General features: G+C 46.0%; 1 protein-coding gene across 9 annotated transcripts; it reads left to right on the forward strand.

The window, feature by feature from the left end:
* Positions 1-27: 27 nt before the first annotated feature.
* Pfkfb2 (6-phosphofructo-2-kinase/fructose-2,6-biphosphatase 2) lies at positions 28-27,255 on the forward strand. Of its 9 annotated transcripts, none has more exons than XM_057769950.1 (17): positions 28-598; positions 1,223-1,367; positions 2,536-2,676; positions 9,099-9,224; positions 9,698-9,794; positions 10,166-10,232; positions 10,365-10,439; positions 10,793-10,849; positions 11,743-11,867; positions 14,679-14,886; positions 15,257-15,403; positions 16,191-16,295; positions 16,923-17,052; positions 17,756-17,818; positions 18,243-18,307; positions 18,889-19,068; positions 19,674-24,703. In XM_057769950.1, exons 3-17 carry the CDS (start codon positions 2,556-2,558, stop codon positions 19,764-19,766), a joined length of 1,659 nt encoding a protein of 552 aa, XP_057625933.1. In that variant the 5' UTR covers positions 28-598; positions 1,223-1,367; positions 2,536-2,555; the 3' UTR covers positions 19,767-24,703. The 9 variants fall into 9 exon arrangements, with proteins under 9 accessions (XP_057625933.1, XP_057625934.1, XP_057625935.1 ...); XM_057769949.1 differs by lacking the exons at positions 28-598; positions 1,223-1,367 and adding exons at positions 1,462-1,526; positions 1,770-1,878; XM_057769956.1 differs by lacking the exons at positions 28-598; positions 1,223-1,367 and adding exons at positions 1,473-1,878; positions 25,385-27,255 and having other exon boundaries at positions 19,670-19,740.
* Positions 27,256-27,972: the final 717 nt, after the last annotated feature.

Genomic DNA, 27,972 nt, shown 5'->3' on the forward strand with positions numbered 1-27,972 from the left:
TTCCCGAGTCTAGCCGAGCAGAGTGTCACCTTGCAGGGAGGTCGGAAATGATGAAAGCAGCCCTTCAAACACCAGGAAAAGCCGACTCATGGTTGAGAAGGTAAACACGTGCCAAGGAAGGTCACAGGACCTGCCAAGCAGTCAGGGACTGCTGACGAGCCTCGTGGCCGCACCGAACTGATTCATCGAGGCTAAGAGGACTGGACGACCGGACTTCCTCGGTGAGACGAACTTGAAAGCGTCCATCTGCCACCTCAGAAAGACTGTATGAGGTCAGCAGCTGTGCCTAGGGCGATTGCCTCACTCAGGTGGTGGCAGTGTCAAAGAGGACGAACTGCCGCCACCCAGATTCCAGTCCGATTCCTGGGATCCCGACAGGAAGTCCTCATTGTGGCTGAGAGGCAGAAGACGGGGAAGAAGACACACCAGGCACACTAGCCAGTGTCCAGCTTTGTATGCCGAGAGGCCGAGACTGAACACTTAAAAAAAAAAAGTGTGCAGTAAACGCCAAATAATGACAGGGTTTATAGCATGCTCTAACACGCTGGGGTTGTAAAAACGCATACTCGGGCTGTCTGGAAGATGACCTGATTCCCAGGTAAAGAAGAAATGAGTAAAAACATCTTCGTTCGTTCAGTTTTCAGCCTTTTAGTTAAAGCAGTAACCACCCCGCCCTGCTCCCACACGGGACTGTCATGGAATCAAGCACCAACGGTGTGCTGAGGGTAACTTTGAAAAGCAGTTCTGGAACGTGGAAAACCCACTGAAACAGCCTCCCCCTATGAATCAATTACAGCCAATCTTTTTCTCCCCACCCCGACACCAGGAGCAGGTGCACTTTTCCTCCTTGGTTCTTCAATACGACCATAGATAATATAGTCTGGGTCGGGGTAGTGGGAGGAAATAAGGAACGTGATTTGGAGTCACCTGGGTCCAGGAAAGCTCCCGGTTCCAAGCATGCGTGGGTTAGGTTCCAGGATCTAATCATAAGTTGTAGTTAGCTCTTGCACCCTAGTAGCCAGCAAGGCATATTTAAAAGCAAATGGCTACCTCCCCGGTCTTGGGAACCACCAAGTCTAGCTGGGATTCAGGAGTGAAGGCGTTAATCTTCGTTTTCACCGGTTACCCCCACTCAAGATGTCAGTCAAATAGGTCTCGCGAGAATAAGAAAAAAAGGTAAGACTTTTTGTTAACCCCGCCTCCTGCTCAATCTGTTCCCAAGCAACGATGCCACCAAGCTCCACTGAGTCGGCTGGTCTGGGAACTGGCAGCCTTAGGCGGTCACAGGTCCTCCCGGAGCTAGGTCGGCTTCTCCAGCAGCCCGCCTCCTGCCCTGCAGATGCTTCATTGGTCCAGCCTGCCTCCAGGTGAGGGCTGACGCGCGGGTGGGCGGAGCCAAACGGAGCACGTGATTTGCCCCCACCCCGGGAGCCGGGACTTGAGTCAGTCTGCCAGGTTGGTTCGCGGCGCTCCGGTGGTGACGCCGGGTCCACAGCCGGGAGGGCGAATAGGGCAGGTCGAATAGGGTGAGCGATAGTTGAGCAGTCTGGACTCGAGGATGGGGTGCTGTGCGGGCGCGGTTAAGGTGCAGAGCGATGGTGCTCAGCCCATTCGGGAAGTGTAGCTCCCCCGGCACTCCTGGGCGTGCAGACCCTCAGGGACGCTGAGCCCCAGCTGGTGTGAGCGCTGAAGAATCTGTACTGTCAGGCGAGGAGCAGTGCAAGGGTTTTATTTTATTTATTTTTTGGCTTTGTTTTGTTTTTTAATAGTACCTTTTGTCTTGAGTGAGCGAGCTCCTTGGTATCTATCTGGGTTTGATACCTGAGCCCCGGTCCTTCCCTCCTTAGTTGAGATTAGGACCCAAGACTTATTGTGCAGGTAAGTCATTTTCTTCCGCTGATCCCAGGGGGTGAATAGGAGAGGGTAGGGAGGAGGATTTGAGAACAGAGAACACCGGAGGAGAACTGAACCTGCTAAGGATATCCCAGTCCCGTTACAGTTCATCCTTCAGGGAACACGTTTCTGTCCCTGCCCTTCTATTCTCACCACTCTTCCCATTCTCATTTTTTTTCTTTTCTCTGCAAGATTGAGTTTTACCCTTGGCTTGAGATTGCTTTCCTGACAATGCCCTTATTCCCACCTCCACATCACTTCTGGTTGCCTCCTCTGTTCTCTCTATAGCCTTAAAACTAGAATGTGAGGTCAAGAAAATTGGAGAAGAACTTTAGTTGGTTATCTTTGATTTGTCGGTTCTATAAAACAAAATGAAGTAAATTCTGTTTAAAAGATTGTTGGAGACTTGCAGGATCTGAGATATTTAAGTGTGAACAAGGTCAGCAAGTAAATGCAAAGTTGGAGTGCAGCTCTATAGGCGAGCAATCGGGTGTGTGTGTGACTTATCCAAGAACAGGTGTCTGAGTTGGGAGGAAGAGGCTGGACCTGAATCTCCATAAGGGCTCCTTGCTTGTATCACACTAATCTCTGTATTATTTTTAGGGACACTTTCCTTGTATTTTCTTCTCTCTCTTACCCCAGGTGCCTCCTGAAGAACTACCATGTCTGGGAATAGTTCATCTTCCACAGAACACAGGAGCAGCAGCTGTAGCAGCAGCAGTAGCAGGAGCAGCAGCTGTAAATCTCACACCTCAAACCTTCGGAAGGCGGGGAAGAAATGCTGTGAGTTCTGGAAGACTGCCCCCTCGTAGGATTTTTTTTTTTTTCTTTTTGTCCTGGAATTGTATTTGTATTCTAGACTCTCTCCACTGTGGGAGCGAATAGTAATTCTTTGGCATGACAACTTACATTTATTTATTTTGTGACAGGGTCTTACTACAGAGTCCTGGCTTGCTGGGTACTCACTGTGTAACCCAGGTTGCCCTGTGACTCATGCAAGTCTCCTTTTTTAACCTCTTGAGTATGGATGTGTGCCACTGTGTCTGACATATGTTGGAGGGGGCCGCTCGTTGGTTCTCGGCCGCTCAGCTTCGAAATAATCACACAGAAACTCTATTATTTAAATCACTGCTTGGCCCATTAGCTCTAGCTTCTTATTGGCTAACCCTTACATCTTAAGTTAACCTATTTCTAGTAATCTGTGTATTGCCGTGAGGCTGTGGCTTACGGGGAAATGTTCTGGCGTCTATCTCCAGCAGATCTACATGGCTTCTCTCTCACTCTGCCTCTATTCTCCCAATATTCAGCTTAGTCCCCCCCCCCCACATTAACAGGCCAAGGCAGATTCTTTATTCACCGATGGTATTCACAGCATACAGAGAAGAATCCCACATCAGACATAGAATTTAAAACAAAGTCTACAGTGGGCCATTTCCTGCCCCAAACAAGTAGGCTTAGTGAGATGTGTCTTTGGAGCTTGACTGCTGTGTGGTCCAGAGTTTCTTACTGCTTTCATTAGATATGGGAACACCTGCCTGATGTTGGAAGCTTAGAACAAATTGTTATACACGTAGGATAGCCGAGTGTCAAGGTGCAGGACTAACATGGGGCTGTCAGTCTCTCAGTTTCCCTTTATCTCCTGGACTGTGTTCTAGATCCGGGACACTCTATTGCAGGCAGAAGCCAGGCAGGGTGGTACACACCCCTAGTCCAAGCCCTGGTGAGATAAAGGCAGGGTCTGAAGTTCAAGGTTGTACTCAGCTACGTACTTAGCTCAGAGTTAGCCTGGGCTACTTGAGACCTCTTCTCAGAAAACAAGCAAACACGTTGCAGGTATAAACTCTTACAGGTCCTGTTACTTAGGTCCTGAGGGGAATGAGCCCTGACACTATCAGTGTCTTGCGTGCCTTACATTCTTACAGGGTTAGCCTTGCATTTTGCAGATTCTTTCACCTAAGTGCAGAGATGGGGGAAATGGTGGCAGGGGAATGAAGAATCTTTTCTCCTTCCCCTGACTTTACATTCCTAAGCAAGGTTCAAGAGTTCCCTAAAAGACTGGGGCATTGGTCCTCGGATATTTCTGAAACCCTCAGAAGTGTTTTAGCACTCTTGGACTTCTTTATGGAATACACCTTCTTTTGGAACCCTTCTGGTCAGTTCTCGCTTTAGGAAGAAGTGTGTATGTATATGGCGGATGGAAGGAGGTGGGGTCAGCGTGAGACCAGGCACTCTACCCCAGAGGCTCTGTCATGGTGTCATGCTCTTGTTTGTTCCGTGCTCTTTTCTCTGCCATCCATGAGATGTGTCCTGGATAGATGCAGTCATAGTACTGAGTTTGGCATACCTCTGTGGATAGGGTCTCCCTTCTGTGCCAGGGCAGGAAGCCAGTCCCGAGGGCAAACTGAGTAAACTAGGCAGCAAGGTGCTTACTTGTAGCCCCTTCAGTCACACTGCTTGGGTTTGAATAGTGCTTTTACTGTTTCCTAGCTGTGCTCCCGTGAGCAATTTGTTTAACGCTCCTCTCCCTCAGTTTACCCCCACCCCCCCGCCTTCTATCCCCTTTGGCCCCCTTCTCTCCTTTCCTCTTTTCTTCCTTCGACAGGACTCACTATGTAGCCCAGATCAGTGTTAAACATGTGATTTGCTTCCCTTAGTTCCAGAGTGCTAGGGTTATAGGTGTCCACCGCCACTCTTAACCTAGTTTACTCTGCTATGAAGTGGAAATACTGAAACAGTTCTCCCGGGAGTGAGGTGAGAATGAGATAAGTCTATACAGACCAGCACTCAGATGAGCGCCGGAAGTAGCTGCTGCGTGTCATTTTTCACAAGTGACTCTATCTTTTCTATTTACTCTTGAAACATATAAGTAGAATTAGACTCAAATTATACTCATCATTCAAGAGCCTGGTAAAGAAGTGTTTTTCAGTGAAGAATGTTTCCTATTGTTTGGCAGTATTTTTACTCACATGTTCTGACCCAGTGTGGCTCTCTTAAAGGGAATGTACCCCTGTTACTAGAGTATGTAATCCCAAAGACAGTGGAGAGGGATGGGGGTGCCATCAGAGCCAGCTGGCTCACATTTCTGCCTCGCTGTCCAGCTAGCTGTTCCTGCCTCCCTAACCCCTCCATCACTCTTCTACCCGGTGCTTCTGATTACGAAGCCAATTCTAGGTCTCCTTTATGTTCTCTAGACTCCTCCCTGCTCCTGGCCCTAGCTGTTCTTTTCTAATCTCTGCTCTTTTAAAACTGTTCTTTCTCCCCAGCTCAAGGACTCTGAGTTGTCATTTAGTACCCTGTCTTTCTTATCTCATGGTTGGACTGTGAGATTGTGAGACCCTTGGGAGAATATTAGTTTATTTTCTCTGTCCTGCAAAGACTCAGCAGTCTGAACGTCTTGTTCTGGTCCATCCTCCTAACGAGAGTAGATACATAGGCTCCTGTTCTGTTACTGTGTTTTTTTTTTCTAAACTTCACTGAGCAGTAGGTATCATTCCTAAGTTGACAGACCTGGACTCACCATTCCGCATGATGTGGAGAAGGTAGGTTGTTATAGACTCCCCAGCTGCCTCGTGCCGCTTTATTTATAGCTCAGCTGCTGTCTCTTTGCTGCTCGTTACACCTGCTTGCTAATTTTGAGTCTGGGGAGTGACTGGGCTTCGCTTCAAGGCCAGAGAATGACTATAAGGAGCCAAGACCTCCAAGGAGCCTTACTGGGACTTGAGTTGTTCCTGGGATGGGGTTGTAGGTGTGCTGGCTGGGGTCTTTTTAAGGTACCTAGGTGAGTGGTTTCAGGAGTCTCTGAAAGCAGGAAGTGAGGGTTCTGTGTGCGTTCCTTATTAAGTCTTTTTTCTCTTTCATCTTTTGGTTTCCTTTTTTTATTTTTAAAATATTTTGAATAGACCTGGAAAAGATAAGTGTATAAACCCTAATTACAAAAGTAGTACATGTTGAGGAAAACTCACATAATTCCAAAAGGAAACATGGAAAGTAACATCTCTTCCAATTTCTCTTATCTCTGTTAAATTCACTTAGGTGTTTAGTTCTGGCGTATCCCATTACCAAACATAGGTAGACTCATGATATACTTACTCTGTCCTGACGCCATTTCCTTTGTAAGTAAAGTAGTTAGTATACTTTCTGCTCTTTTTTAGTTTTCTCATGTTGGTGAATCCAGATTGACCTCCTTCTACACTGAGTGAATCTCAACTAATTAACTGGAACTTTTCACTGTCCTAAAGAATGCTTCAGTGGACACCTTCATACTTCTGCATGTTCATATCAGCAGTGCTCTCACAGAAGTAAAAGGAGCGTTATAGACCCAGTGGTGTTCCTCGGCCGTGTTGTATGTGTTCTTTGAAGCTTTTGGCCTCAAGAGATGCTTTTGCTGGAGGTTGGCTATTCCTAACTAAGGCTGCATTGCCTGACAGAAACCTCAGTTTTCTTTTTCTTAGTATTTGGGTACAGTTCTTTGAACTTGATTCTTTTATACTTATCAGTTAAAACAGCAGTAGATAATCAGGTTTTATAACTTTTAATGAATAAAATTAATATAGCAGTAATGATAATGTTTTATGGGTTGCACATTCAAAATATTGGGCCTGTTTAATGTGGATAATGGAAAATGTCCTTGGTGATGAGGGGACCAGGAACCGTCCTAATTGCTGGCCCCTCCCAGACATCTTCCCAGATAAGCTGGAGAACATAGTCATGTTTTCCACAGGACCTTTTGTTAGGTGCTAAAGTGATGGCCAAGAACTAGCAGATAAGGCTGAATAGGCTGTCATGAGATCAGTAATGTGGTCAAGAAGCCTGACCTTGACTTTCTTCTGTGGTCCTATGGGCCAAGCTCTTAAGTTCTCTGGGGTTTAGTTTTTCCATTTATGTGAAAGAAACTGTCAGGCTCTCATTGTGACTAGGCATGTTTATAAAGAGAAAATGAGTTGAAGCCTGGTAAAGCTAGGTAAAGGAAGTTTAACTCTATAAAAAAGATAGAAGAATTTCAGGGTTGAAACAGTTTTCCACTCTACGTCAAGAGATGCTGTGTATCTCTAGGTCAATCAGTGTGTGAAGTCCCTGCATTCACGCTCAGGGGTGCTTCTACTTAACAGGACAAGCCCCCAGGGTTACCAGCTGGAGTGTGAGGTAGGAATAGTCTTTGGGTATTTGTCTTTGTTTTTGTTTTTTTTCCCCTAGAAAATGAGAAGCCCTGGTTTTAGCAGGGATGTGGGTGTGCACGCATGCACATTCATGCTTGTGTGTGTGTGTGCTCGCGCACACGTAGCTGCTCTAGGCTGAGGCAGGAGGAGTTGTTGAAGAGTAGGGATATGGAGTGCCTGTGTTCACCCCTGTTTCCTTCTGTTGTTAGCTTTCTCTGTCTAGCATGGGGAACACAGAGCAGCAGCTCCTCCCTGGTTTCTCTCTGAGCAGCTCCCAAGCGTGCTTTCTTTCTGATCTTCAGGGAGGGAAGCAGCTCCTCTGGGGGATGTGCCTAATGGGCTAGAAGATGTGGACAGAGAGGCCCGCAAGTGCAGCTAATGAGCCGAGTCAGCCGAGTCAGAGGAGAATGCATTAAAGCTGAAGAGCATGAAGACTGCTCAGACCTAATGCCAGGCAGACGTTTGCCTGCTGGGGTCTGTGCTCAGGGACTGTTGCCCACACAGGCTACAAGGTGCTGTTTACTCACCTCTTAGCTCCTTGTGTAGATAGAGGTGAAGGCTGCTTAGTCTGCTCCGTGACCTATGTTGCTGGAGCTCCTGTCCAGGGTCAGCAATTTCCCCCGTGCTACAGGGGTTGGACTCTTGGTCAGTGGTCTCCTAGTTCTTGTTGAAGGAAAGAATTCATAGAGACATTTAATAGAATGCTTAAGCAGAAGTTTACTTAGCAAAACTAAACAAAGTAAAGACTAAGGAGACTGAAGTGGCCGTCTTCAAGGCGGGGAGCAGCCCAGTGGGTTCTGAACTGTGTATTAATTAGGTGGGTGCCTTTCTCTTCCCACATCATGGTGGGTCATATCTCCCTTTTAGGATATTTCTTCCCGTGATCCCTGGAAACAGGGAGGTGTCCCAGCAGCAATGCACATATATTGTAATGAGGATGCAGACCCTTAGTACACATGTGTGGGAAAATGCCCCGGTGTCTTAGTTTCTGGCACGGTGAGACCAGTCTCACTGAAGCATCAAAGATGCCTAGCCTCAGAGTGGCATTGTCACCATTAGGTGACACATGTTGCAGGATCCCTTTGGAAAAGGAGCTGGAAGCAGAAGGTTAAGGTAGTTCCCCCCCCCCCCCCCTTTTCTTGTCTTTCTCAATGGAGAGAGCCTACAGTCTGAGCTTTCCCTGATAACATCAGCTTGGGGCTTGGCTTCAAGAAAGGAGTTGATGAGGTGCAAATGCAGGTCTTTTCTCCACCTCAGCTCTGTGGCAGCATGTGCAGGGAGGAGACAGTCCTGTGAGCAAACTGAAAAAGGCCTCTTGCTGGGGAGAAAAACTGTCTGGGAAGCACGGGTCTGGATTCCAGTGTCTGTGCTGTACAAGTCACTAACCATCTAGGCCTGGTGTTTGTAAAGGAGCCTGTGTTGTAAAGGAGAGTGGTTATCCCTATGGAAAGGGCACCACCAGTTGTCTCCCGTCCGTATGAGTTGTCGAGGCAGGCAGGCCTCCAGGTCTTGTGCTGGATCCGAACCTTTATGGAGTCTCTTCAGACCTTTATCCTGCAGGCTTTGGCTACCGAATATCACTGTGGTTTAGAGATTAAAGTGGAGGAGGAGTTCATGACCTGAGTGTTGTGGCCAAAACAGCTTGAGGCAGGGTTCGTTTTGCATCAAAGGTTTGCCTTGGCTCTGGAGAGATTTGTGGGATCCTCCAGGTAGGATTTGGGACTCTCTTAAAGTCAGTCTGGTTTGGGGTGATAGAATCGTAGTTGCAATGTTATTAGTATTCTCTCTCTTCCTATTTTTTTCCCATCTTGGGAACTCTCTGAAGACTTGGGAAAAAAATGCCTGGGTGTGGGTACTTTATGGAAGTCTGCATGACCTTTAACTCTGTTTCAAGAGGATATGCCAAATATAGCCTCAGTTTGCCATCTCATTCTTCCCGAACCTTCGCCCTGTAGATTTCTGAGATGATGACTGTGAAGTTCCTCGTGTAGTACATAAAGCTCATGAGACATGTAGTCATTTAGCTCTGCCTGTTTCATTTTCTTTTAGCATGGGCTTCCTACATGACCAACTCCCCAACCCTCATTGTTATGATTGGTTTGCCAGCCCGGGGTAAAACTTATGTGTCCAAGAAACTAACACGCTACCTCAACTGGATTGGGGTACCCACCAAAGGTAGGTGCAGGCCATTCCTTGGGAAGGGGGTTGATTAGTTCTGGGGCCCCACAGGCCTCTGGGAGACTTAGTTTTTCTAACAGCGAGGTCCTATGATGCTTCTGATGAAAATCAAGATTGCATCCTCATTTACTGGATTTGTTTCCTAACCTCCTCAGACATGTCTCCTCTAGGCCTAGACAGATCATCCTAATTTTGGTAGAAGTTTTCAGAATTAATGAGAATTTGCTATTTCAGAACCCTTGGCATACGTGCCGTGTCTTTGAACCTTAGTGGTACCCTGCTGAGACAGTAGCTGAGGGGAGAGGCTCAGCTTTAGACTTGCCCACGTTCTTCTTGTGAGTCAGGGCTTTAACCCAACTGTCTTAGTTTGGTATTGCTTGACATACAATGGTGCTTTTTCCATCTCATGGGCCACTCTGTTAGGCCAGGACGTCTCCTTTAGTGGGACCATTGTACTGTTTTTCCCGCAGTGTTTAATCTTGGGGTCTATCGGCGTGAAGCAGTCAAGTCCTATAAGTCTTATGACTTCTTTCGTCATGACAATGAAGAGGCTATGAAGATCCGCAAGTGAGTCTTCTTTTTGTTTTGAAAGTGTGAGACTGAATGTGTTAGGGCCCCCATTTTTCCTCCGGAAATGTCTTAGGAGCATTTTAATGGATATGATTAGATTACAAGATCAGCTTGGGTTGGGTGGGTAGCAGACAGGGCTCTAGAAGATGCTTTTGTGTGATGCCTAAAGAAGTATAAGGCCTATAAATTGGACAGGGAGGAAGTTGTAGGACAGTGTGTAAACTTCCGTGGGAAAGCTGAAAGATTTAGCTAGGGGAAAACATATCCGTAAAGAGATCGAGTGGGAAGTGACTCCCACACTGTGTGTGTTGTCTCCAGCCTCGTTTGATCTTAGCTCTTTTCGCTGATTTCCTTTGTTCTCATGGCAGACAGTGTGCTCTGGTAGCACTGGAAGATGTTAAGGCCTATTTCACTGAAGAGAGTGGGCAGATTGCGGTAAGCCTCGTCTGTTTCCCCTTCATTGCCGCTCTCCCAGCATCCTGGTCACTTATCTCCACCTGGAGTCCGCCTTGGGCACTGTTTCATTTTTCTCCTCCTGTTCATTTACTTTGTATGCTTTCTGCCTAGGTGTTTGATGCTACCAATACCACTCGGGAGAGGAGGGACATGATTTTGAATTTTGCTGAGCAGAATGCCTTCAAGGTGGGCTGACTCTATGCTGTAAGAAAGGGCAGGAACAGGGTGGGAGCTAGGATGGAGAAGTGGGAATGTCGATCCCTTTGACTCCGATGAACACAGGATTAGGATAGCTGTCTGGTTGTCCACTTGGGGCATATGCTGAGGCCTCGAGTGTTTTTGTTTAGATCCTTTCTCTGACCTTTATTTAGCCTGTAAGGTCCAGGGGATGTGGTAAGATCTGTTTTTAAAGGAAGAGGCCTTGAAGGCCACTTTATGAATCCTGAAGGTGTGGTAGCTGGGTGGAGTAGGTGAGTGTGTGTTTTCAGTTAACAACCTGACACTTTGATGTGTTCATCATGCCTTTGCTCCATGGCCAGGTATTCTTTGTGGAGTCTGTCTGTGATGACCCTGATGTCATTGCTGCCAATATTTTGGTGAGTGTCATCCCTGTCACCTGTAGTTACTCAGTCTCAGTCTGTGTGTGTGTGTGTGTTATGTGTGGTGTGTGTGTGGTGTGTGTGTGTGGTGTATGTGTGTGGATTCTGGGTAGTGAAAGAAGGAAGCAAACAGATATTCTTTATCTGAGAATATTTTGTACCTTTATACTCTTCTTTTGGGAAAAGAACCTGGGCCTGTGAGGAATACACTAAAAATGAGTTGCTGAATGGGGAACACCTTAGACTGTGGGTGTTCTGGCTTTGTGTTTTGATCTTTCCTGATGGTAAGACCTAGATATTGTGCCAGATTAGACTTTTTTTCCTGTTCAGTCACCTGATAGGAAGGTTATTTATTCAGTAGTTGTCTAATGTTCTGATCAGCATTGACTATTGCACTCTTATGCCCTGTGGGGCACAGCACCAGACAGTACTCGCTGGATAGGCTGTTTTGTTCTGTGCCAAGTAGGCATCTTGGTATGCTTTTCTAGAGGTGTCTTCCCATCATAGGAACTGGAGTTATTTTATTTGAGGACGAGACAGTGATTCCTAAGTCAAATACTGGGTCACATACCCTATTCTGCGAGGCAGAAGGGGAAAATTGGATCCCATTCTGTGTTTGCAGGCAAATACATAAAGGGGCCAGGACTCAGAAGTAGTATTAGCAGCGTGACTCCCTCTGTCCTTTGGCCAAAGGCAGGCACATGACTCCCCAGTTGTCTTCCCTTTCTTGGTTGCCAGGGTCACAGGACAGGATGAGAGTGCAGTGAGTGCGATGCCAGTGCTCCCGTGAGGAGCCGTGTATGGACTGCTTCTGTTCTTGCAGTGGCTGTTTGTCGGAGGGCCGTTAAGAACAGAATTCTGACCAGGCCCTTATGTTCCTGTGCTTTCAGGAGGTAAAGGTGTCAAGCCCTGACTACCCTGAAAGGAACAGGGAGAATGTGATGGAGGACTTCCTGAAGAGAATCGAGTGCTACAAAGTCACTTACCAGCCCCTTGACCCAGACAACTATGATAAGTAAGGTTCAACACCATGGTCTGAGGGTTGAGGCAGGAGGAAAGGTGTCATTCTCCCTGCTCGTCTCTAATTGTTTCTGGTAATCTAAACCTATGATATTTATGTCATTTCACTGAACAAGGTTTTTATCGTGATACTCTCTTAGTTAGGTTACCATTGCTGCGATGAAACACCGTGACCAAAAACAACTAGGGAGGAAAGGGGTCATTAGACTCACACTTCCATATTGTAGCCCGTCACTGAAGGAAGTCAGAACAGAAACTCAAGCAGGGCAGGAACCTGGATGCAGGAGCTGACTGATGCAGAGGACATGGAGGGGTGCTCCTCATGGCCTGCTCAGCCTGCTGTCTTATAGGACCCAGTATCACCACCCCAGGGATGGTACCAACTACGACGTGTTGGACCCTTTCCTGTCAATCACTAATTAAGAAAATGCCCTACAGCCTGATCTTACTGAGGGATTTTCTTAATTGAGGTTCTTTCCTCTCAGATGACTTTAGCTTATATTAAGTTGACATTAAACTATCCAGCACAGATACTTATGTGTGTTGTATGTTTTACATAGCCATACTTAACCTGGGGTTGGGACCCCTTTGTGGGTAGAACGGCACTTTTACAGGGGTTACATATCAGATATCCTGCATGTTAGATTTTATATAATGATTCATAACTAGAAAAATTACAATTATGAAGTAGCAATGAAAATTTTATGTTTGGGGGTCACAACATAAAGAACTGTATTACATGGTCTCAGCATTAGGAAAGTTGAGAACCACTGCTCGAGAGCAAGGGTTTCCATCTAAGCATTAGTGACATTTTGAACTATGGAATTCTTTGTTATAGGGACTACTTCGTGTATTCTTGGCCTCTGTCCACTAGGTGCCAGGAACACCTCCAAACTGTGACAACTAAAATGTGTTCAGATATTGGCAGATGTCTCCTAGGGACCCAAATCATCTCAAGTTAAGAAGCACTGCTTCAGATTTAGCAAATCTGAACTAGAATGCTATAGGATATCTCTTAGAGATGCATCATCATTTTAAAGCTTATCATACATAATTTGTATTTTATTATATATGCTTATTACATATATATTACATAAATTCAGGGACACTGCCTGGATGAAGGAGAAATGTCTGATCAGTGCTAGCCATCATGACTATGGTAATGTCTCATGGCAGCGAGGCATGGACTATAGATTGATTTGCCTGGTGTGGGGTATAGTGAAATGTTAAGTCCATCTTGCAGAAAAGCAGTGTATATATGGAAGCCTGTGAGAACACTGGCTTACGAGATCGTGTGTTTGAGTTTTTGAGACGCAGTCCATGCTGCCTTTAACTTGCTATATATTATATAGTATAACCTCGAATTCCTAACCCCTCTTCTCCCACCTCCATAGTGCTGGGATTATATTTCAATGAAATAATATTATACCCATTACTTTTCTCATCACGGTGCCAGAACACTTGGCATAGAAACTCTGGGAGGAGAAGTTTGTTTTGGATTGCTCGTCAGCATGTACAGCCCCCATGGTAGGAAAAGCATGGGAGCAGGACTGGCTCCCACCCGTGCTAGTGGAAGGGTGCTGCTTGCTTACCTCAGAGGCTCAGGAAGCAGAGAAGTAGCGCTCACCTGACTTTGTCTCCCCTCTTACTCCGTTTTTTGAGTCAAGATATCACTGTGTATGTGTATCCTTGTGCGCAGGGCAGTGCTAGTGCTGGGGTCACAGGTATGAGGCCTCATGCCTCGCTCCATTTTCTCTCCTGATTGAGTCCAGGACCCTCGAGACCTGTCCAGTCAGGGTGAGGGTTCCTCCCCTATTTAGTCTCTGTGGAAACACCCTCAGACACATACCCAGGGGTGTGTCTCTTGTGCCCAGTCAAGTTGATTATGAAAACCAGCCAGCACAAGTGTGCATAGCACAGTGTTAGATCACTGCAGCAATCTCATTAGATTTTTGAGCTTTTCATTTTCTTCACATGGAGGGAGTTCCCAGAATACAAATATTGAGGAGCATTTCTATAATAAGTGACTGAACGGCACTGCTCTAGATGTGGCATCAGGAGATATTCCAGAAGGATATTTATGTTTATAAGTATATGTGTTTATAGATTTTATCTCTGGTGGTAGGTCAGTGGGTGATTTACCGTATTGTACCTTTTTCTCCTGATCATTATTTTGAATAAGTGCTCATTACTTTAATTTTTAGAAAAATCCTATGGCCACAAAGCAAATAGCGGCAGTGTCTTTGAGAGAGGTTGATTAGGTGGCTCAGGGTGCAACAGGTACCCTGGCTAACCTGCCCCCCTTTCCAGTCCATGCTCTGTCTAGATATTGACCATGTCATGTGGGGGCCCATGTGTCTGTCTCACCAAAATTTGAAGTTAGCAAAATCTTCAAGTCACTTAGTCTAGGTCTGGGAAGCCTGGATTCTGTTTTCCATACGTACACATATTTCATGGTACAGGATAAACACCAAGGAGAGAGTATATGCTTGTTGGATGTTCAATAAATTATATGCTGTCTTAATTTAAAGATGTAATCTATCTCTTAACATTTGGTTGTTCTATAAATATGGCAGTGGTTGGGAGAGAAGGAAGGGCTAATGGGGGTCTACCAGTCAGTATACAACTCATTCTCCCCATAGACTTTGTTCATTTGTTTGGAGTCAGGGTCAGACTCGAGCCCCATCCCCTTGGCCTCCAAAGTGCTGTGTTTGTCAACAGGTGCTGATAGCCTTGCTCCCCTGCCCGCCTCACTCCTGGCTTCAGATGTTCTTACTGTGAATTTCTGCTTTGTACCCTATCCCAGGGATCTGTCTTTCATCAAGGTGATAAATGTAGGCCAGAGATTCCTGGTCAACAGAGTCCAGGACTACATCCAGAGTAAAATTGTCTACTACCTTATGAATATCCACGTCCAGCCTCGCACCATCTACCTTTGCCGGCATGGAGAGAGTGACTTCAATCTCTTGGGAAAGATTGGGGGTGACTCTGGCCTTTCGCTTCGAGGCAAGCAGGTGAGCAGTTAGCCACCAGGCTGGATTTCCTGAGCTTAGAGTTAGAAGGGCATGGTGGAGGTCATCTGTTTTATCCCCTCCTGCTTAAATCCCATTTGGGCTTAGGCTGTGGTTTTACAGACAGTGCTGAGGATGTTCTCTGCTTACTGTACCTAACTCTGGATTAAAGTGTGGGTCACTTGAGACCCTTTCTGCTGTGATCATTCAGCCATCAGAAATTACTGGGCACTGTGTGTGACGTCACACAGTCCTCCAGCTCGATTTCATTTCCTCTTGGGTTCATAGTTTGACCATGGCTGGTAGTCTCTGTGTGTACTGTGTGTGTGGTGTGGTGGGTTTTCTTTGTTTAGCTTTTATTTCCGAACCCTAGTTTGCTCAGGCTCTGAAGAAGTTTCTGGAGGAGCAGGAGATCCAGGACCTCAAGGTGTGGACGAGCCAGTTGAAGAGGACCATTCAGACCGCTGAGTCCCTCGGGGTGACCTACGAGCAGTGGAAGATCCTGAATGAGATTGATGCTGTGAGTGGGGGTTTCTCATCGACACTTCCAGAAGTTACAGTTTGGGGAGCTTAGAGAACTAGAATCATCAACTAGAAACTGAGGAACCTGAATCGAGCCATTTCAGAGGTTAGACGAGGAAGGGGTTAACTACTCCTCATCAGGGCTTTCTGACTGCTCTTGTACCTGAACCCAAGGTGAGATCCACTCCAGTCTTTAACTGAACCGCTGGTGCTTGCAGAGACTGGAGCTAACAAGGACTTACTTTGTAATTCCTAATTACCTAGTTCCGTAATACTTGCTTTAATCATTCAGCCAGCAGTTCTGAGAAAATACTTACCCAAATTTTTCTTGGCATTCTTTATTGCTTAGCCCAAATATATATTTCTTTCTGTTTTATTGGTACCAGGACTCACTCTAATCCAGGTTGTTCTGGAACTCATGATCTTCTTGCCTCAGCATCCGAAATATTGTGCTGACAGGCATGAACCACCATGCTCAGCTTAGCTGCTTCTCTTTCCCTCCTTCTCTTTTATTCATTCCACAAGGGTTCTCTTCCCTCAGTTTCTCTCCTCTGGTTCTTGCTCCTCTTGTCCTGCAGACTCTTGCTGACCTGTGGCTTTCCTTGCAGTAGTAGGACAGAGTGGCCGCTCAAGCTAGAGAAACCACCTCTCTCTGAAGTGCCTCGTTTCCACGGCACCTAGTGACCCCTGACTTGTGGCCACAGGCAGGTGCAGCACATGGCGTCCACACACAGTGAGGCACTGCTGTTCTTCGGTGTCCTGATGCGTCGGTGTGGCTCTTGCAGGGCGTGTGTGAGGAGATGACATATGCAGAGATTGAGAAACGGTACCCAGAGGAGTTTGCACTTCGCGATCAAGAGAAGTACCTGTACCGATACCCTGGTGGGGAGGTGAGGCTTCGTTCACTTGGAGCAGCTGCCTGCTGCTTGGCTGGGCACTTTTCTAAAGGGGAGGAGAAGGGGTGACTTGACAGTCCTTTGTTCAGCCACACCTTAATTCAGCCTAGACTGTTAGTGCTTTACATTTCATTAGCTTTTAAACTCTCTAGGGGACAGGGTGACAGAGAATGTTACAGAGTGAGCATGATCATGTTGCCTTTTTTGTTCTATTCCCTCTACTCCACTCCTACAGCAGATAGAGTGACCAAGTAAGTGTAGGGCATGGGTTTCTTCCTTACCATGTTTTAGCTGCAGTCCTTACTGAAATGGCTTCCTAACCTAGGGTATGTGTGCCGAAGGTAAATGACATGCAATGGCAGAGGTTCAGGAAGCCTGTTAGTGTCTGTGAGTAAAAGAGAAGTACATTGAATTCACACTTGCATTTCTTGAACTGTGGTTTTGAGTCTAAATATTGCTCTTGAAAGCTCTGGATAGTCTTAGGGAACCAGGACTGGAGCCATTAGGCAACACAGAGGCACCATGCCTCCCAGAGTAGTCTCTTGATTCTGGAGCATAGCCAACTACTTGGCTGCCAGCATGCATCTGGCCTCTCACCAGTTCTCCTTTCTTCTCCCGAAGTCATACCAGGACTTGGTGCAGCGACTCGAACCTGTCATCATGGAGCTGGAGCGTCAGGGCAACATCCTCGTCATCTCCCACCAGGCTGTCATGCGCTGCCTCCTGGCCTACTTCTTGGATAAAGGAGCAGGTGCTGTCTGAGGGAAGGGAAGAGGGAGGGGATAAGCACACACAGAGGGACAAAGCTGGACTTGGTGGTACCAGGATTCTTGGCCACTGGCTCTCCTTTTCTTACTCATATTAAAGTACATTTTTGAGGCTGCAGTGTGGAGCTCCCAGCAGCCATTGGTCAGCCACTCCAGTCTGCTGCTACCAAAGCCAGCAGTGAGGATGACTGATTTGATGCTTCCTGATGTGCCTAAGGGCCAGCTCCAGCAGACACTACTGGCAGCATCCAGGCGGGCGGCTGAATAGTGCAGTTTGTCTAGCTCTTGCGGGTTGGTCACTAGAACTGTCTTGAGCCTTCAGGTTGGGGTTGAGCACTTGTTTTAAAACAGCAGCAGGAAGCACTGCGGTGGCCTGGCTTTCCTCAGTCCTTCAAGTTCAGGCTGCTTGAAGCCCTTGACTGCTTTTGAGTGCTTGGGTAGGCCATAGTCGTCCTTTCCAGGATGTCTTGGCTGCAGAGCCCCTTTCTTTTAACTTGCATTTCAGATCTACATTGGCCTTATTTCCTTCCTTATCACTCAGCAGTTTGCCGAGTTTAGGGGAGGGGCTGTGCTGCTCCTGGGGATGGTGAGGGTAAAGAAAGCTCATGAGCCCCTTAGATTCTCTTTTCCTCAGATGACCTTATTCTGTATACTAAGACTTTGCTCACCGGGTCTTTCTTCTTCCAGATGAATTACCGTACTTGAGGTGTCCTCTCCATACCATCTTCAAACTTACTCCTGTGGCCTATGGTAACGATGAGCTTGAGCTGGGGAGAGGTGGGGACTGAGGAACATCAGGATAGACGGCTCTATGTAGAGCAGGGATGCTCTGTTAGTATCTTGCACTTGAAAAGAGCATATGCACGTGCGATTCTCTGGGAGTACACATATGCCCCCAGCATATACTCGACCGTGCTGGGACTGAAGTTTTCTTTGAGCTTCTTCTTGGTGGCTTTCTCTCTTCCTTCTTCTCTCTACCCCTAGCCTCTTTTAGTTGGTTGTTTATTTCTTGGTTTTATTTTGTTTTGTTTTTTGGGACTAGTTTGGTCTAGCCTGGCACTCCAGGTAGTATGGAACTCATGACAATCCACCTGCCTCAGCCTCCAAGTGCTAGAATTTCAGGAGTAAGCCACCATGCCTAGCTCTGACAGCTTTTCTTTCCTGCTTTTTTCAGGTTGCAAAGTGGAAACAATTAAACTCAATGTGGAGGCTGTGGACACACATCGTGATAAGCCAACTGTAAGTATTTCCTGTTGCCTTGAGTCTTTGAATCTTTGTATCCAGAGACTTGGGTTTCTTTTATGTACAGAGAAAACAAATCCAGAATTCGTGGCCTGTAAAGGTCTCCTTACTTCTGAGAGGGAAAGATGAAGGGATTTTTAGTTCTTTAAATGAGTGTCTCGTTCATGAATCTTAGCCCTGAGAGTTAGCTCCTGGGAATTGAGTTCAATATAGAAAGCGTTTGGCTGAAGTGAAATGTATCAACTCCCTTGCTGCACTCCCAGGGATGTCTCCATTTATAAAGCAGGGTCCAGGGAGTCACTGCCAGTATAGTCAGCAAATGCAGGTCAGCTCCTTGGTCTGGTCTTGGTAACTTGTATGGTCTTAAGCAAACGCCTTTGTTGACCCCCTTACTGCTCTTCAATGTGGTCCCCAAAGGTCTTCTTGATGACCCTTTTATTCCTCTGGGGCCATGGGCCCAGACTCTGCCCTGCTTGGCCCCGTGTGTGGAGAAGCAGGAGGAGGGCGGTTAGGCTCAGGAGCGTGGTAAGGTTTTGGTGTGGCTTTCACGTGTGTGGTGTCCCTCCGTTTCCAATCAGCACAACTTCCCCAAGAGCCAAACCCCTGTAAGGATGAGAAGGAACAGCTTTACGCCTCTGTCCAGTTCGAACACAATAAGGCGTCCAAGAAATTACAGTGTTGGGAGCCGGCCCCTCAAGCCCCTCAGCCCTCTCCGAGCTCTGGACATGCAAGAAGGGGCGGACCAGCCGAAGACCCAAGTCAGCATTCCGGTGGTGTAATTGTGTGTTTCCCTCCAGCTTTGGCCTCTTGCCCTTGCCACTAATCAGCCAAGAAGTCATTTAACTTTACCCCACTCCCGTCCCAGCATTAATCTGAACGTGGAATATGAGCTCATGCGTGTGCAGAGCAGCCTTATTCATTCTCTAGTGTAAACACCTCAGCCGGGGGCAAGATGGCAAGTTGGGTCTTTTTAGGACAGGTTCCCAGATGGGATGGTCTGAAGGACGAGGAGCCAAGCATGAGTCATGGACTTGGTTCTTCTGTTTCCTCATGTCTGACCCACTAATGTCTCTGTGAAGTGTGTGTGTGGGGGGGAAGAGGATGGGAGGGAGTGCTGAATAGAGGGAAATAGAAAACCCATGTGTCCTTCACCTGTGTCCTTTAATCTGTCCCTATACTCCATTTGCCTTCCGTGTCTTATAGCTTCGCTTTGGGTTGTCTGGGCTGATGCATGGCATTGTGGTGTCTTAAAGTAAGGGATGGCTGATAGGAGTCTGAGCCCCATTGTTGCTGTCTGCAAGTGGGTCTGAATCTGCACTGGGAGAGTCTTTTTCCTTTCCCTTCTGCCTTCCTCTCCAGCCAGGTTCTGCAAGGGTCAACCCAGGCTGCAGAACATCCACAGAAAGCCCTGGAGTTTGCAAGTGGACAGGGTGAGAGCTCTTGCCTCTTTCCATGAGAAACAGCCCTGAGTTCTTGCTGCCCTGGGGAGCTGGCTCTAAGGATGTGGACATGTTTTGGGTTGTGTTACTAACTCGAGGAGCCAGACAGTCCTTTGTTGGCTGTGGAGTGGGGCTGGGTAGGGTGAAGTCTAGTTCTCACAGATTCGCGGGTCAGACTTTTTGTCCTGTGGCTCTCAGTTTTTTCTTCACAATTCCAGTAACTTTCATGCAGCCCATGACCTTTGGGGTTGTGTAAAAGCACCAGGATCCAACATTGAGCCCTGAATTTCTCCAGGCAAAAGGCAGGGTGGTCAGTAAGTTCAGTAAAGCTGCTCACCATTTACCGATACTTTTTAGAATGATTTCCTTAAGCTAACTTTTTACATGAAAAATTATTTTTTGAGCATAAAAAATGTTTTGAATTTAACCTCTCTTATTGGGGTATTTTGTTTATATTGAGAAACTATCTCAGTAGTCCAAGGAGTCTCCTGAGGGTTGGCTCTCGGAAGTTTATGTGTATCTGTTGCTTAAGGGGATTCTCTCTACAGTGGCCCAGGGGCCTGTCTATTGAGCTCAGTACCAGTCCACTCGAGTTCACTTTTCTAAGGGACAGATCTAAGGGTCTCAGGAGACTCTTCAGAAGAGACGGGTGACTCCCTACCTCTCAGTTTGTCGTGTGGGGCCAACTGGTGAGAGTAGGGTAGCAGTTTTCTATGAGGTTTTGTCTGGGGATAAAAGCTTTTTGCATGGTTCTTATCCAGAGACAGACCTCAGACTGTTCTGGAGAATTTTTGAAAGACATACTTGCCTGGGTTCCCTTGGTCAGGCTGAGCACTGCCTCAAATCTCTGTATTGGTGCCTAGATATGTGGGTGTTTAAATTACTTCCTTAGTGGTCAGCCCACTAAGGGTCAGAAGGTCCTTGAGGTGTTGGGGAGATGGCTCAGCTGTTAAGAGCACATGCTGCTCTTCCACTCTAATGCTCATGTCGAGTGGCTTACAGCAGCCTGTAACTCCAGTTCCAGGGAATCTGATGCTCTCTTCTGGGCTCCCTAGGTGCTTTCATATGTGCAGCTCATACACACATAGACATAAATAAAACTAAACAAAATATTTTTTAAATCCCACTTTATGAAGCTGGATAGAAAATACCAGCATATTGTTATCTTAGATAAATATGTATCAGACTGGAAATTCTGAATTCTTGGTTCTGATGCTGGAGCAGAGCACAGTTTTGAATGAGTTACCCCCTCAAAGGCAGGCTGCTTTGTTAGAAAGGTATTTTAGGTTCTAGCCCCATCTTTTCCCTTGGCATTACAGGTGATGTGCAACGCATTACTGACTTAAACACGTACCCTTGGGCCCACACTGAGAACTCATGCAAGCTGAAGGTACATGGAGATAGAGCCATGAGCTGATGGAGGTCGTCATCACAGGCTACTGACTTCTGGCCTTGAGCCCTCCACCCTTCCATCCCACATAGCTGCTTCAGTCTGTTTCAGACTGCCTAGATTCCTGAAACTCGTCCAAGACTAAGAAACTGGCAATTCCTGTTAGGTAGTGCTCATTGTCCCCTCTTGACCTCTGTTTGTGGGCACTGGCCTTAGTGAGGAAAACACATGCAAAAAGATAAAACAAACATTTTCAATTTCCTTGCCCTGGAGATTACAAACAAAACAGCAACAACAACAACAACAACAAGCCAACCCTTAAGAGCCAGGCGTGTGTGTGTGTGTGTGTGTGTGTGTGTTTAGGGCCGATCAATAGGGACTGGATAACCTATGGGGGCTTGTTCTGGAGAAGACTGAGTCTCCCTCTCTCAGTAACTCTTCATCTAGAGGGACGTGTGTGTATGTGTGTGTATGGATATGAGTGCAATAACAACTGGGAGGGATTATGAACTTGAAAGAGAGTAAGGGGAATTTTGGAGTTGGACAGGGAGTAGGAGGGCTAGAATACAGTACTCATGTATGAAATACTAAACGTAAAAATAAAAAAGACAGGAGATGTAATTGATAAATTAATATTTGTAAAAGAAGCAAACAGGCTAGAAGAGCTGATTTGGGGGTAGAGGATAGCCTGCCTTTTGGCTGTTTTCTTGTTCTCTGGCTGTGAAACCCCAAGGTTTGGGATGTCCTCTCACAGTGTGAGAATGAGATGTGGGCTGGGCGGTAGGTCTGGCACTTTTACCAGTGGTTCCCTTGTCTACTGCTTAGTCATTAGCAGCTCTGGTCTAAATTGGCGTCCAGTCCTTTCTTCTTTTGCCAGGTAAGAGTAATTCAGAGCTACTGAGTGGGGAGAGGGAGAGCCCTGACCCAAGAATTAAGGATCTAGTTGCAAGGGGAGACTTGCTGACCACCTGGAGCTAGGCTCCCCTGTTGTAAGTACCGTCTATAGGGGCGGTTCACTGGGTGATCATTCTGACTCTGTCTGCTCCTCGCTCTTTCGGTTTCCCCTGTGTTAGTTCGCTTCTGGTACAAGAAGAGCTGGGGTAGTCTTGTTATCCCTGGCTAACAGGGAGTGGAAGTTGCAGCTGAGAAGCAGCAGGGGTTTCAGCATCCTTGAGCTTTTAGAGCTAGATCCTTCAGAGGAGCAGAGCGGAGAAGCAGGAAAACATTGGAAAGGGCTCTTTTTCCAGAGTTGAGAGAAGTCCCTCTTCTCATCTTTCCCGTTCCCCTGTTACTTGCAGGTAGGAGATTGCCCTGCTATGCTTGTGTCTGTGTCACAAGCCCTACAGAGAAAAGATGACTTGTGGGTACCCTGTGTTTAGACTTTCAGTTTTGTTCTGGAGGGAATAGGTGAAGACTTGAATCTACCTGTGTAAATTCTACCTGTGTACAATGGAAGAGAAAGGAATATTTTGCATTTATTTGTTCATATATTTATTTTTAAACTCAAAGCTGAATGAAATCCCAAAGAATCTAAATTTAGAGAACTTTTTCTGTCCTACCTTGTTTCTAAAGTAGAATTTAGACTTACTGGTCATCGATGTAGGGCCTTTTCTCTTGGTAAACGAGTCATCGCATCATCTCTAGACACGCGTTATGTATGTGCTCGCCACTCCTGCTGGCTCCTAAGAAGTCAGAGTTCGGCCAGCAGCATGTTTGTGTTCCTAGACCTAGTGGTGGAACTTCAGGCAAGGATCTGAATAGTCCTCTTTGAAAGCCACAGTTAATCCTCAGGCACCTCATTTGAGAAAACTGTAATTGTTAAGGAATAAGTCTGCCTGATGATTCTTCTGGGACACATGTGAGTTCTCTGAGTTCCAGAGAAGCTCTTTAGCCCGGAGTGACCGGTGAACAGGGAGTCCCATGGGCAGTTGAGGTAGCTCCAGTGATGGGTTTCATGTGCGTCCCCCACCTTCCAGTCTCAGAAGAACATTGTACTTGTTGAAGTCTCAGTCACCCAGTTTTCCTTGTATTCCTTTTGTTTGTGTTTTAAAGCCTTTTTATTTTAAAATTATGTAACAGTTGAACCAGGTAGCAGGCCTGCCACGCAACATCTTGGCTTTTCCCTAGAAGTGATGAACACTCATTGGAAGTGTAGCTAAGAATTTTGTTTTGTAGTGTCCAGAAGACGAGAGAGAGGTCTGTTTGCCTCCTGTCTCTCATGTCTCTGTCCTGATTGGTAGTCTATTTACATTACTATAGTTCCTTCAAGGAAGGAAATGAATATTTTGCATGTTTCCTTTATGAAGAAGTTCTATACACTGGACTTTTTATAGATAATTATTATATAATAGTGACCAACTTCTCATTATTTTTTAAAAGATGATTTTGTAGATAGCGTGTGATTTTGTGAGTCTAGCTAAGGTATTGTAAGAGCTGTGACTTTTGAAGTCACAGTAGCAGTTAAGTTTTAACTCTGCTTGAAGTTACTTCATCCAGTCTGCTGCTTCAAGGCAGGACTTCCCTTTTCTCACCGTTCCTGAACCTAATGTGTCCTCAGATGACCCTGTCAAGGGCCACTGTGTCCTCACTGAGAGTGCTGTTGGTTTTAGTCTGCTGTATTTGTCCTTAATCTTATACAAAGGGAAGTGTACATCCACAAAGTGATCCCAAGAGTGGGCCAGAGTAGTTTTTTCCTTAAGCCTTTCACCGGGTGTGACTAACAGTCAGGTGACTCGGTTTTTAAAGAAGCATCTGAATTGGGTGTGGTTTTTTTTTTTTTTTTTTTTTTTTTACTCAGATGTGGTGACTTCCCTGTGGCAAAAGCAAAGGACCAATCACAGTGGGGAGTGTGATACAGAGAGGGGCTGAGCACTGCTGGTTTGGATGGAAATGGGCTGAACTTGGGAAGCCCAGTAACAGAATTCATTGCAGATTTCTTAGGCACAGCTCTGCTAAAAGTGAGGATATTAATCCTTAGTAGCATTCTGATTTATTCTCGTGATATTGATTATGAAATATTGCATTGGGTCCATTTAAAGTGTATATAATTGTATTTAAAATGTGTTTTATGTGCATGCCTGTATAGAATGGGTTAATAAAGTTGTTGAATAACTTGACCTTATCTGAAGGCTTCTGGTATTATTTTTATTATTATTATGCTAATGATGACGATGTTTGTATTTTGAGTTGTTCTTCTCATCTACTGTCTTCCAAAACTGTCTCATACTGGACAAACTGATACTTAGCAAACCAGTGTAAGTTCTCAGAATGCCTGGCGTCCAGGGTCATAAGCATGGCTCTCTACCACCACCTTCTGGGCGAAAGTGGGAAGGACATTATTGGCAATGCATCAACTTTAGTTGTCAAGTCCCTTGCACCTTCTGTACTTGTGCAAGAATCAAGAACCATAATAGAACACACTACATGTAACTTTTGTTATATTTTGTAAAGAAAATTTTGGGAATTTTTAAAGAATTTGCCAAGCAGTTGTTTCTAAAATATGTCCTGCCTGTTTCTAAGCATACTTCAGCCAATGGTATGAGATGGTACCTAACTCCTCCTGGAGCAGAAGACCAATGGGTGTCCACTGTTCTCTTGCCTTACCCTACAGGGCACTAGGAAGGACCCAGAGCTCACTAGTAATTCAGAATAAGAGGCTTCCTTCCAAACTTACTAAGCCAGGATTTTAACAAGATCCCTGGGTGACTGAATTCATAGGCACATTTAATATTTCAGAAACAAGCTTTCTTAGGGAAAGAATTTCTTACAAGGTAAACATTAAATACCAGTTCATGGGAAGAAGTTAATCTACTCTGGCTGCTGATTTCAGGGTGAACTGGGGTAACCACAACAGTTGTGACCCTCCTCAGAAGCCGTATAGCCTGTGGCTACATTGCTACTGTGTGTGTGTGTGTGTGTGGTCTCTTGGCTGATACAGCATTCATCACCACAGAGATCCAGTCCACCTCTGCTTTATATCTCAGATGTGTAACCTAGAGTCCAGTTCTGGAACAGATGTGGACCTTACTGCTGTCATAAGGTCAGCTTCTCTGTGACTAGGTCATTACATGGCTAGGTCATTCAAGTTTACCTGAGTCCCCAGGGTCAAGGTGTGTGCAGGCACACCAGTGTGTCCTCACATGTGTTTGGATGTGGGCACAAGGGTTGGGGATGGATTCTTCTGGCTTTTCTTTGTTCATCTCTTAGCTGTGGTGTAACGGCTCTGCTTCTCTTTCTGACTCCTAGGAAGTACAGAATGTGCTGACTGAGCCTAGACGCCCCTCAATGGCGTCCCTCACACTGCTCTCCTGATTGTGTGAGCCGAGGCCAGACCTCTCCGAGGAACTGGATCTGCTAAAAAGCCTGGGATGCCAGCATCACTGAGGCTAGAACAGGAAATTAAGCAGGAGCTTCTCATTTGAGGCTTCCGGAAATGAGGCCTGGAAAACCTTCACTATGTTTCTTCCCCTCCTGCGTCACAGGCTCATCACTGCACGGTGCCTCAGAACTCTTCAGCAGCTGGAACAGTTAACTCTTAACCTCTGTTGACCCAAGTTTGCAAATGCCATTTTACTTAGGCATTCAATATTCTACCTAGGACCGCCTGCATCCTTAACTGGAGATTTGCCCGACCTGCGAATGCACTGCTTTAGTACTGGTTTCTAGGTGAGGATGAACTTCAGGAAGGCCTTTTGCTCAGTGAGAGCATGCGTTGGAGGCGAGCAGGCTAGCGTGCAATAAGAGTGCCAGCGGTTACCTCTTGCCATGTGAGAAGAGACAGGTGACCAGGTGGATAGAGGCTGTCAAGAACTCGGCTCTCACGTGCCTCTTCTCGGTGACAGGAGAGTAGCATCCATGGCTCCCTTTTTATTTGGAGACGTTTTTCCTGCTCCATATTCTTGGCAGGGTCTGGCTGCCAGGCTTCCCCAAAGGGGACCAGCCTTTACATTCTCGTGTGGCTACTGTTTTCTCTCTGCCAGGCTTGTGCCTCACACGGCCAGAGAGGACTGATTCCGTACCTCCTGAGGGTCGGGAACGAAGGCTAGATGGGACCACCTCTATCCCACAGGGAAATAAAGATGCCTTCTTGATAATAAGTTACACTGGGGATTTTTTTTTTTTTTTTTTTTTAATTTCAAAACGGGCAGAGGCAGACATGGCCCTTGTGGTCTCTGGGAAAGCTGTGGCCATGACTGCAAGAGCAGTGGCCCTGCGATGGGTGCCTCTGTTCTGGCTGCCGCTACTGTCATCAGCTGGTCTCCCCCATGATACTTGACAAATGCAGCGTGGCCTCTGTTCGTCAGTGAGTGGATGCCCCTTCCAGACGAATCCAGCTGCTGGAACTAGATCACTGTCAAACGTAGGCACACTGTCACTCCTGATGCACTTCTGTTATTTATCTCTGAGGAACAATGCAGAAGCCACCGTGTATGGTACCTTACAAATAGAATCTAGTGTGTTGTCATTTTATTTTTGTTTGTTTCCTTTTCACTTGAAATGCTCACTTGTTGGGCAGAGAAATAGTATAGCAAGGAAAGTCCTGAAACGCAGCTTTTTCTACATTTTTTTTTTATATACTGTGGACAATACTGGAGACGGTTACCCGAGTGGGATGGGAACTGCAGGCAGTTCAGTGTCTCCCAACTTGCAGCTTGCTTTATATGCGCATCACCTGCAGGGAGGCCCCGTGTTCTGCTTGGTGTAGGCAATTTTCCCTGGGCTGCTTGCAGCACGTTGTAGGACAAGGGCTGCCTTCTGCATTGAAGTACACTCCTTTCCGATGATCAGATGGTATTTTTATGAAGCTATTTATTGTGTGTGAGGATTTTGCATGTATTTAATCAGAATGTCATGTATGTTCTGTGTGCTGCTAGCTGTGTAGGTGGCTTGAATCCTAAGCCTAATATCTGTAGTATTATTACCTTAAGTTAAATTCGCAGAGCATAAGTGCCGATGTGTGTAAAAGAATGACAATTATGTTATGACAGTGCATTTTTAAATTTTTTCATTGGTTTTATTACAAACCAAGAACTGTATTTCTCTGGAGAAAAATTCTCTCTTGTAAAACCATGCTGAAATGTCTGAGTTACGTAAACTGCTTTTGTAATAAAATAAAGTTATTTTTAATTAAAAGGTGCAATGAAATGTTCAATTCATATACAAAAAGGCATCATTTGGTACATTACAGATAGACAAATGTTAGTATTTTCCGAAGTGTACTTGAAAGTTTTTAGAGAAATGATTCTGAAGTTATTAAATGGTATCTATGTCTCCAGCTATTATAGTGTCTTCAGTTGGTGACTGTCGAGATCCTCTAGCAGTTCAAAGTCAGCAGGGTGTGAGAGCCATGGCTAGACATTTATTCACTGATTTACAAATATTTAATGACTGCCTATTGATTGCCAGCTGATGACTCAGTCCATTTTTGGGAAGCCACAGACAAGCAGGTTAAATGTACCTCTTTAAGTTGGGGCTGGTATTAATAGCCTTGGAGGCCTTTGAGGATGGGCTCTTCCCTCCTGGTTGACTTTTGAGCCCATCTCTTGTTTCCTTGGTAACAGTAGAAAGGCAAGCACCACAGGATTTAAGTCACTGTATGAAAAGTCATTCTTGAGGTCTATTAAGGTAAAGCTACTCCTTCCTGACCAAAGTAACAGGGTCAAGGTTTTACCTCTGTCCCTGGGTGGAGAGCTTGCATTCTAAGGCTCTCCAAACATTATATACAATAGTCTTAAGAGTTAGCCAGCTGAACCTGTCAGTCACTGGGCCAGGAGTCCACCCCACTCCCGCATTAGGAAATCTGATTTGCTTGATGCCCTGTGAAGGAGAGGGAA

Source organism: Chionomys nivalis, chromosome 5 (assembly GCF_950005125.1).
Source record: "Chionomys nivalis chromosome 5, mChiNiv1.1, whole genome shotgun sequence".
NCBI classification, from domain to species: domain Eukaryota; kingdom Metazoa; phylum Chordata; class Mammalia; order Rodentia; family Cricetidae; genus Chionomys; species Chionomys nivalis.

What these genes read in the sequence shown, in the direction of transcription:
- Pfkfb2 (XM_057769950.1), top strand. Translation starts at nt 2,556, where the DNA reads ATGTCTGGGAATAGTTCATCTTCCACAGAACACAGGAGCAGCAGCTGT. An exon ending in AAGAGAGTGGGCAGATTGCG is followed by an intron (nt 10,233 to 10,364) that starts GTAAGCCTCGTC and finishes CTTTCTGCCTAG; the next exon opens with GTGTTTGATGCTACCAATAC. An exon ending in CTGAGCAGAATGCCTTCAAG is followed by an intron (nt 10,440 to 10,792) that starts GTGGGCTGACTC and finishes CTCCATGGCCAG; the next exon opens with GTATTCTTTGTGGAGTCTGT.